Here is a 10,045-nt window from a genome sequence, read left to right as displayed (position 1 = left end):
TTTCTCAAAGGTCCACTGAACATTTCTTTTAGGCCCTTCTTTAAAAATATACCACCCATTTTCATACATAAAGAGAAAACCTAATATACACAACCTGAACATGCTGCTCTCATTAGACTTGCAAAACCAAGGTATGCTGAAAATTAAAGGCAGAGAGATCAAACACTGGGTTTTGGTCGTGCTGTTACGGACATATCAAAAATTGGGCTGATACAGTCGAAACAACTGTCAGTAGAGCAATATTCCGCGGCAGCGCGTGTTCAGCGGAAATATACCAGCACGCACCTGTAACAAGGCCACCATCTGCGGGGCCGCTACCGTTGTTTTCCGGCTGCCAGTCCGAGGCCGAGCGTGCCGGAGTCCCGTGCGCGGCCAGGCGGCGATAGAGGGCGGGCAGGTGACGGCGGCGCAGCCGCTCCTCCAGCCGAGCCAGCTGCCAGCGCAGCGGCCGGCTTCGGCCGCCAGCTCCGCACACGGGCCACAGAGCGCGCCTGCCGCGTCCGCCGGGCCGCCGAGCAGGGCGGCCGCCGTCCGCAGGGCCGGCTCCGGCGCCTCGTGCGCGGCTGGGGCTGAGCACACCAGCAGCAGAGACCAGCCTCCTAGAGCCGGCCGGTGCGCGGCCTCTCCGGCACACTCCGTTACGGCATCCTCCACCGACCTACTCTGCCCTGGTCCAAGCTCCGACATCGCACTGACATTCTTCAGATGGCCAAGTGATCATACAGACCTGGCTGGCTGGCTAAAACCAGAGCAGGAAGTGCTGCTGTGTTGGCCATTTTTAGTTGTGACTTCAAAGCTTCAGAGAAAGCTTCACATGTAAAGGTGATGCAAAATACATCACATGGCCATGGTTTTGTCCATCTGGACTGCAGCTTTCACAGCCCATGGGTCTGGAAACAACAGTGAATGGTATTTATCTTGTGACAATGTTTTGCAAGTGGTCAGATGATAAGATGTCCTTAAAATATTATTGTTTTATGATTATGATGTCTCATCTAAAAAATCCTTGATGAGCAATCTAAAATTGAAGTGTCACATACCAACATCAATCATAATCTGTACTTATGTATAGTTTTGCCATGCATTAGCATGGTGTTTGTGCATCAAAACATGCATGCCACACCACAGGCAGGGCATAATTGTTCTTACAAATCCTGTCCAGCTTTTCAATGTAAGTGCACAAGTAGAGCTGCTAAATTGAGTAATGTTTGTTCACAAATGTGAGAGAGGCAAATGCTTCTTTTTCTTTGGTGTTAACACCAATGAGGAATGCAAAGCAGCAGTCAAACAGTGGAATAGCCAAGGGGTACTCAGGGTCTTTGCCCCTTCCTAGGGGGGGGGCAGGGGTCCACTCAGGGCTCTGGCCGAGGTCCCCAGTAATTTTTGGAGGTGAAATGGCCAAAGTGCTCCTATGACATCACAATGAGCCCTCCAGGCAACACAATTTGATTCCAACCATAGCAAATGCTCATTAAATAAAACCCATGATTCCCAAAATAACAACAAAGTGTGGCCACCTGACTAAGAGACCATTTAAATCTTGACTTTGCCCTCCTGGAGATGTTCCTGGCTATGCCACCGCAATAGAATACAAGTTATTCAATGCAGGAAACAAAATAAAAGACAACCTATCTGAGGCAAATGCATGTGCAATCAACTCACAACTACACATAAACACTTGGTGGAAGATTTGGTGTTGCCCATGTATGTCACACACTTCCCAGACCTCTAATGTATGATGATCAATGTGATGACTTAATGTGGGTTGCGCACACTTTTGGATCCTAGCATCCACAACTTAACCTGAGAAAGCAGCACACCTGTTGTTTATGTCGTCGAGAACGTAACCACGCAAAGGAGAGGACCAAGCTGAGTCGCAGGGAAAACTTTCAGCCACTATTAACCTCTGTCAGGGCTGCTTTTCTAGTGCTCTTTGTCCAAGCGTACAAAGTGGACCACATGGACTAGTAACCAAGTCGTTCTAGCACCTTGGAGCGGGCGAAGCGTCGCGGCAAGTGCAGGCAAATGTACTCGATCGTTGTTTACAAAACGATGCATGTTGATTATGTCGCAAATGCGCAGTAATAGCATCTTTTAAGGCAGCAAGCCATTCGTATTCACATTCATAGATATCGCTGAGCAGGGACCCTTAGCCCCACGTGCTTGCTGCAGCGCACGTTGCAGGTGGTTTGGCGGGCTGATTACGATAATTTATCTCCTTTACCATAAGTTTAGAAAGATAACATCCAGAGGTCATCACAAGTTCAAGATCAAAGAGCTCATTGACTCCCACGATTTTGCTCCAATTCATTTTAATGGTAATTGGCACGGTTATAGCGACATGTACATGCTATTTCGAGTCACAATGAAACCCATTTCATATTTTTTGAACTTTTACATGTTGGTCTAATGCATGTCGTTGCTGCTCGCACCCAATCCCCCACACACCCCATCATTCTGTTGGTGTTCAAAATGTTCTATTTTACCTCCCCATTCCCCCACCCCCATCCCCCTACAACCCATGGTACAACCACATGGTATAGTTCTGCTGTTTTATTCCATCTGAGGGTGTTTTATTGTTAAAGAAAATATTTGTTTGCCAAATGCTCACATAAAGCCAGGAAAAACCCTGAAATTTGACTCTTCACAAATACAGAGCAAAACTAATGTAACCATGGTGAATAAGCAACATCATTGTATGAGAAGTAGACTTGGTACACACAAAGTTCGTGCAAGTGGAATGTCGGAGTTGATCAGCTGAAGTCCTATTTTGTTTTTGTTTTGTTCTTGTGTTAATAGGCAATTTTTATGAACAGAAGTCTAAAATGTCATTGCAGTGAGTGACAGTCTTCAATTTCCAGTATTGCAGCATTTGAAGGAAAGAATGAGAGGTCATTGGGAAGAACTAGCTTACATATTTTTACTGATAAAGAAGGGTCCGGAACGAAGAGTTCATGCTTCCTCTCCCGTCAGTTCATCAGGTGGGTTTTTTGTTGCGTTCAAAGTTGTGTAATTGTGACCTGAATGATATGTTGTGACAATTGACAATCACCAAATGTGACAATCACCTTGACAATCTGAATGATATTCTCTGTGCATTTGACTTGTTAATTTTGCAGTACTTTGCATGCTATTATTGATGGAACCATATTTTGGGCTGGAAGTAGATTCATTGAAGAGTGTAATTATGTAACAGACATGCTGTTTTGGTACATGGAGATAACAGCTATACTGTCTGACATGTTCTTCAGCACATTTGAAATTTCTGCAGTGACTGGAAGTATCTAAGGATGGCAGATGAAGTGGACTTGACAGAAATAGGACAGGGCTCACTGGACACCAAGCCAGAGGAATATGATGACAGGCAAGATGACTATGAGGGAAGACAGCAAGACTATGAGGATGGGGCAGAGGATTGTGAGTGTGAACCAGAGACCTGTTGAGAGCAGACCTGACGTGGAAGCAGGTGGAGTTCTGGATGGCACCCTTCCTCCTGTTGGCAAACTGCCAAAGCTGTATGAAGCACCTATTCAAGAATACAGCAGTGAGTACCAGCAAGATATTGAGGCCATGAAGGCTATGGGCCTGCCTCTTTCCTTCACAAACCACCAGGCACTTGACTTGGAAGGTAAGTGCCCATAAAGACTCATGCTGTTTCCAGCTTGGAGAGAAGCACATGTGCTGCATGTTCATCAGCTGTGTGTATCCCCTAGCTGACATTTGTGCAAATCCGCCCACTTACAATATAAGCCTGTCATGTTGCACTGCAGACATCCACTTGGTCTTGTATAGTCCAATGCCATCTTGGTGCTTAGTGCAGGAAGCTGGCTGTGTCACAGGCAGTACAGCACCGAGACATCCATCTCAAGGCCATGCCGTTCTGCAGGAGGAGTGGGTGGCTACTGCTTGCCGGGCGCCACCGGCCCAGCCTCAGCATGACGTCATTCTCGTCCCAAGTGACGCAGTCAGCGCCGGACGCCGGTGCGACGTCATCTCAGTCACCGCCGAACGCCTGTGTGACGTCACCGCAGTCGCCTCCGGATGCTTGTGTGACGTCACCACGCTCGGTCACGACGTCGTGCACGTCTGGTGGGACGGAGCGCTCCTCGTCGCCGGGCGGGCTCGAGTGGCTGCGGTGCGACTACGGAGGCGGCCGGGGCGAGCCGAGCCTGGAGTGGCAGGTGCGCGACACGGCGCCGTCCACACCCGCGGTCGGACGCCGCGCGCGGCGGCGACGCGGCACCATTTCGCAGGCGAATAGACGTTGCTTGAAGCGTTATGTGTGTTGTTTTTTGTGGATTATGTGTCATGAAATCGTTCGGGCAAAACAGTCTACGTGGGATATCATGACCGTTTTGCTCGGACTCCTCCGTTTTCTTCCTCCCTTTAAATGAACACCCTTCTTCGTGTTAAAAGTCCGGACCGTTTCCGTATTCCTTGTCATTTGAGAGGCTGTCCGTGTTCTTTCTGTTCTTCTCTGATCCTTTCCCTAGTCTGTACAAGTCGTTCCCCGTATTCATTCATGATATTTACCGCCGTTCACACCGGAACCTTTCCATGCTCATCTACACTTCGGCCTGTGCCCGCTCTACCTCTCCTGTTCACGTTCCAACCGTTCCTTCAAATCACGTCCTGACTACTCATCGCTCACCCCAGACCCCGCCGTCACGTCTGGACCCGTCTCTGACCTAGCATTCGCCCCTGACCTCACTCGCTCCCTCTGGCCGTGCTGTTCGCCGCTCGAGCCCATCCCCGATGACCGAGCTGCCTCCGCCGCCAGCCGTACGAGCGGCCCGATTCGGCCCGAGTTCTGGCGCCGCTGGGAGGCCCACTGGAGCAGCTGTGGCGATGCCACCGTCCTGCAGACCTGGACCGAGAAGTACCGCGACTACATCGAGCCGGCGTACCTGGCGAGCGTGGAGGGCGCCAGCGCAGCGGAGTCCGGCGCTGGCGCCACGGAGCGGCAGGCCGGCATGGGGGAGGAGGCGGTCGGAGAGTGTGGGACAGCGTCGGACCCGTCGGCCGTCGAAGAGCCGCCGCTCGCTGTGGACCAGTCGGCGGTGGATGGGCCTCCAGCGGAGCCGCGGTCCACGGCGGACGACCCTCCCACGGCAGACGGTCAGTCCATGGGTGGAGATCAGTCCCAGGTGGAGGACCAGTCAGCCGCCGACCAGCACCCGGCGGGAGATCGGGGCTTGGTCGAACCGTCTGCTGCCGACCAGTCGGCGGCGGAGGACGCGCCGCAGCCGAGCGGCGAGTACTCGTGGGACGAGCTGTGGCAGCAGCACTACCAGCAGGTGTACGAGCGCATGCTGGCCGAATTTAGGGCTGAGCATGGCAGGTCGGCGGCGGCGGACGGCGGCCACACCGACGGAGGGCTGCCGAACGGTGCCCCCGACGGCTCCAGCGACTCCAAGAGGAAGGCTGGCGCCAAAAGAAACGAAACGCGTCATCCAGAAAAGCAAGGTATGTTGGTTACTATTGCTTATGGCCCTAAGTAGCATGATTTTTGTGTGGTGATCGTTGTGGCGCATGCGTTAGAGCGAAGCGTATGTTTTTGTGATGAGAACTTTGTCAGTATGTGAAGGTTTGACGTGTCTGTGATTGATGAGAAGCAACGTATTTCGTCCGTCTTTCGTTGCGCACGAGCACCGTGCGCGCGTCCCTGTAGCCGTCGATCCCCAGATTCAAAATGTCTCCGTCCACCCCGGCGACCATGACAACAGACTTTCCTGTTGCAGGGAAATGAAGCTGAACAGCGTGGGCGCACTGCTGCAGCAGCTGCAGGAGCCATCGGAACCCACCACGGCCGCCCGCCGGCCGACTGAGGCTGCCTCTGATGACGTCACAGATATCCGGCCGGGTGACGCCACAGATCACCGGCCAGCCGACGGAACTGTGCCTGCCGATGCGTTCGATCCTACTGCTGGGAAAGGAGAGTGCGCTGTGGACGACTCGGCTGAAGAGGTGGACGTCAGCTTGGGGTAAAAAGCCGGTGTGAGCTGGGGCTTTGTTGTGGTTATAACGCTTGCGATGAAAATCGTGTATAAATGTAAACAAACTGATGCAATTTTATGCTCATCCAACAAATTCGCAGACACGTTCATAATTTTCGGTGTGGTGCATATATATATATATATATATATATATATATATATATATATATATATATATATATATATGCACCACACTGAAAATCATGAACGTGTCTGCGAATTTGTTGGATGAGCATAAAATTGCATCAGTTTGTTTACATTTATACACGATATATATATATATATATATATATATATATATATATATATATATATATATATATATATATATATATATATATACATATATACAGGGCCGCATCCGTAGCATTAATTGTTGCATGATGAATCGTCGTGGACTAGATATCGATACGGAATACATGAAACATTTGATTGAGGCGCGCTGTCACTCGACAGAACGTCACTTATTCAGTTAAATCGATGATACACAGATCAGTCACATGACATGACGCTGTCTGGATGCCCCCCCCCCCCCCTGACTAGTCTGTTCCGTGTGGATGCCTCATACCGACATCGCGCACTGCAGTCTCGCCTGTACCAGCGTCCCATCCTGGACACCTCCTGTACCGCCGCCCCGGTCTCGGGTTTTGTCTGCACCAGAGTGCCAACCTGGACACCTCCTGTACCGCCGCCCCGGTCTCGGGTTTTGTCTGCACCAGCGTGCCAACCTGGACACCTCCTGTGCCGCTGCCCCGGTCTCGGGTTCTGTCTGCACCAGCGTGCCAACCTGGACACCTCCTGTACCGCCGCCCCGGTCTCGGGTTTTGTCTGCACCAGCGTGCCAACCTGGACACCTGTACCGCCGCCCCGGTCTCGGGTTCTGTCTGCACCAGCGTCCCAACTGGACACCTGCTGTGCGGTCGCCTTGGTCTCGGGTGCCGTCTGCGCCGACGCCGCTGACCCACCATTGCTGACCGGCCGCTGACCAGACGCCGTCCCGGCAGGCGGCCGGGCACGCTGGAGTTTGCCGAGGGCGCGCTAGCGATGCTGGGCTTCTGCCACGCAGCTACTGAGGACGCCGCCCGGCCAGCCGCCGCCCACGTCACCTACCGCCAGAAGCGGCTCAAGCAGAAGACCCGCGCGCTCAACATGACAAAGACGGCATTCAGCCACGACAGTCTGGTCAAAAAGGTGCAGGCTTTGTGCCACTGAAGTCTGGGCAGCGCCGGCCAGCTAACAACCTGTCAGCAGTCCACGTCGGCGGGCTGAGAGCCTGTGTCGTCGTTTGAGAGCCTGTGTCGTCGTCGTTTGAGAGCCTGTGTCGTTTCGTGATGTTAAAGCAGACAAAGCTCCTTGCAGTGTAAAACAAACGCGTTGGAATTAATTAGCGTGCAGTTTTATGGAACCAACGTACTGTGTTATTAACGTGTTTCATGGAACCAACGCCCCTTTGCAATCCTTCAGGCGCAGAACCTGATTGGCGCATTCCAATCGGAACAGAGGTCGAATGGCGTCAGCGCAGAGCAGACGAAGCCGGCCGAAGAGCGTGACAGTACCAGTGAATCTGTTCACCCTACCAGCGAATCGGCCGACGTTGCTAGCGAGGTCACTCACCCTGAGGCCAATGACCCCGGCAAACAGGACGATGAACCCAAGGCCACTGACCCACCCGCCGCGGGGAGCGGGGCTGCCGACGCCATTCAGAAGCGATGCGCGGCCCGCGGCCAGGGCCAGGGTCGCCGCCAAGCGGGGGGCAAACGAAGTCGAGCCGCCCGGCCCGCGCCCGAGGAGATGCAGAACTCCGCCGAGCTGCGCAAGTACTGGTACCAGCGGTACCGGCTCTTCTCCAGGTGAGAGGCCGCACGGTGCGGAGCAGCCCCGGGCGGTGGCGCTACACTAGATCGCCACTGCTATCGGTGTGCGTGCCAGCTCAGAGCGCTTCCTCGGTCAGATCGGATCGGGTTCACCCGCGGGAACGCACCGCCTCCGTCGCCCAGCCGCGGCGAGCGGCAGACACGGCCGTGCCCCTGCATTTGACGTAAGGTTCTTGTAAGCCACACCCCCGGCTCGCGGGGCCGGCGGGGTCACGTGCCTTGACTCTGCTGATACGCGCTCTCGGCGCCGGCCGTCCCCAGGTTTGACGAGGGCGTGCGACTGAGCGGCCCCAGCTGGTTCTCGGTGACGCCGGAGCAGATCGCGCGCCACCTGGCGGACCGCTGCCGCGCTGACGTCATCGTCGACGCCTTCTGCGGCGCCGGCGGCAACGCTATCCAGTTCGCCTTCACTTGCGAACGAGGTCAGTCCCGCTAATGCCCCGGTTCGACACCCTCGCTCTGTGGGGCGGCCCACGTGTGTCAGAGGACCTCGTGCCCGCGCTCACCGGTGGTCTTTATCGGCTGATTATGCATATGCCGAGCTCGGCAGATTATCGTAACGGGGCCAGCTCAAGGGAACGAAAACTCGCTCTTCCGACAATTATGAGAAGGCTGCGGGACGCGAGACATTCGATGGTAGTACACACATTTGCCCTTGACATCCCGCCGGATGGATACCAGTGACTTGGTGTCCCCGTGAGCGCCCCGAGCCTCAGCAGCGGCCTCGAGCCAGCGTGGCGCCGATGACCGTTGACTCCATGTCCCCGTGAGGGCCCCGAGCCTCAGCAGCGGCCTCGAGCCAGCGTGGCGCCGGTGACCGGTGGCTCCGTGTCCCCGTGAGCGCCCGAGCCTCAGCAGCGGCCTCGAGCCAGCGTGGCGCCGATGACCGGTGGCACGGCGCCTGCCGGCAGTGATCGCCATCGACATCGACGCCGAGCAGCTGGCGCTGGCGCGGCACAACGCGGCCGTCTACGGCGTGCGGGACCGCATCGAGTTCGTGCGCGGCGACTTCTTCACGCTGGCGCCGCGGCTGCGCGCCGACGCCGTCTTCCTCTCGCCGCCCTGGGGAGGTCAGTGGTCTGGCGCTGCCCGGGCTGGGCGGGCCACCCGTCTGGCGCCGTCCGAGTGGAGGCGTCACTGGTCGGACGCTGCCCGAACGGAGGCGTCACTGGTCTGGCGCTGCCCGAGTGAGGGCGTAAATGGTCTGGTGTTGCCCGAATGGAGACGTCGCTGGTGTGGTGCTTCCCGAGTGGGGGCGCCACCGGTCTGGTGCTATCAAGTATGGTGGGCCGTTTGGTTGTTGTCACCGGCACCGGTTCGACGAGGTCAGTGTCTCGTAAGGTTCCGGAGGCGAGTCGTCAGGGTCTTCTGCTCGCAGCCACAAATCTCGTGTTCAGAACACCCCGCGCTGCGGCGTGACACCATTCAGATACCTCCCTCGTGTAACGGCTCCGCGGCTCGGTGACCGCAGCGGCGCGACCGTCACCTCCGGCAGGTCCCCAGTACTGCGACGCCGACGTGTACGACGTGTACCGGCTGGATGGCTCCATGGACGGCCGGGACATGATGCGCGCCGCCCGTCAGGTGTCGTCCAACATCGCCCTGCTGGCGCCCCGCAACGCCAACACGCATCAGGTGGGAGCGCCACCGCCACTTGCCGGCGTGCTCCGCCGCGAACGGCACCACGGATGTCACGCAGCGCCGACCCGGTGCCGTGCAGCCGTGTCATCGTAGCGTGTTTCCACTGCCTTGTTTCCGTTGTATCCGGACTACTAACGTTCAGGGCCCACCCGTCTGCTGGTGGGTAGCTGTGCATCATCGGGAGAGGGCCGCGGCGTCGGCGGTGAGCGCTGCCAGGCGGGCCGGTGACGCCGGGGGCGGACGGTGACCCAGGGCGTGGCTGGTGACCGTGACCCTAGGCACGATCGGTGACCCCGGGTGCGATTGGTGACCCCAGCCGGGCTGAACCTAGCCGCCTGTCCACAGCTGACGGCGCTGGCCGGCCCCGGCGGCAGCGTGGAGATAGAGCAGAACCTGCTCAACGGCAAGATCAAGACCATCACCGCCTACTACGGCGACCTGATCGCGTGCGGGCACAGCTGACCCGCCGGCGGCCCGCGCTGCGCCCTCGTTCGCCTGTAGTCGCCGCTCACTCCCTGATCACCCCGACATACA

General features: G+C 56.0%; 1 protein-coding gene across 1 annotated transcript; it reads left to right on the top strand.

Moving 5' to 3' along the window:
* Positions 1-5,442: 5,442 nt before the first annotated feature.
* On the top strand, positions 5,443-10,002 carry LOC119097027 (trimethylguanosine synthase). Its single transcript, XM_037220041.1, has 8 exons — positions 5,443-5,466; positions 5,742-5,984; positions 7,001-7,187; positions 7,461-7,846; positions 8,132-8,292; positions 8,782-8,940; positions 9,366-9,505; positions 9,857-10,002. The coding sequence occupies exons 2-8, from the start codon at positions 5,746-5,748 to the stop codon at positions 9,971-9,973; spliced, it is 1,389 nt and encodes a 462-aa protein (XP_037075936.1). The 5' UTR covers positions 5,443-5,466; positions 5,742-5,745; the 3' UTR covers positions 9,974-10,002.
* Positions 10,003-10,045: the final 43 nt, after the last annotated feature.

This window comes from Pollicipes pollicipes, unplaced genomic scaffold, assembly GCF_011947565.3.
Source record: "Pollicipes pollicipes isolate AB1234 unplaced genomic scaffold, Ppol_2.1 Scaffold_4295;HRSCAF=5057_pilon_pilon_pilon, whole genome shotgun sequence".
Taxonomy (NCBI): domain Eukaryota; kingdom Metazoa; phylum Arthropoda; class Thecostraca; order Pollicipedomorpha; family Pollicipedidae; genus Pollicipes; species Pollicipes pollicipes.
Note: the sequence above shows the minus strand (reverse complement) of the source record. Positions and strands in the feature narration are given on the sequence as shown.

Excerpts from the sequence above, each read along its gene's own strand:
- LOC119097027 (XM_037220041.1), top strand. The coding sequence starts at position 5,746 with ATGAAGCTGAACAGCGTGGGCGCACTGCTGCAGCAGCTGCAGGAGCCA. Across the intron at positions 7,188-7,460 it reads ACGACAGTCTGGTCAAAAAG|GCGCAGAACCTGATTGGCGC; the intron begins GTGCAGGCTTTG and ends GCAATCCTTCAG. Across the intron at positions 8,941-9,365 it reads CCTCTCGCCGCCCTGGGGAG|GTCCCCAGTACTGCGACGCC; the intron begins GTCAGTGGTCTG and ends CACCTCCGGCAG.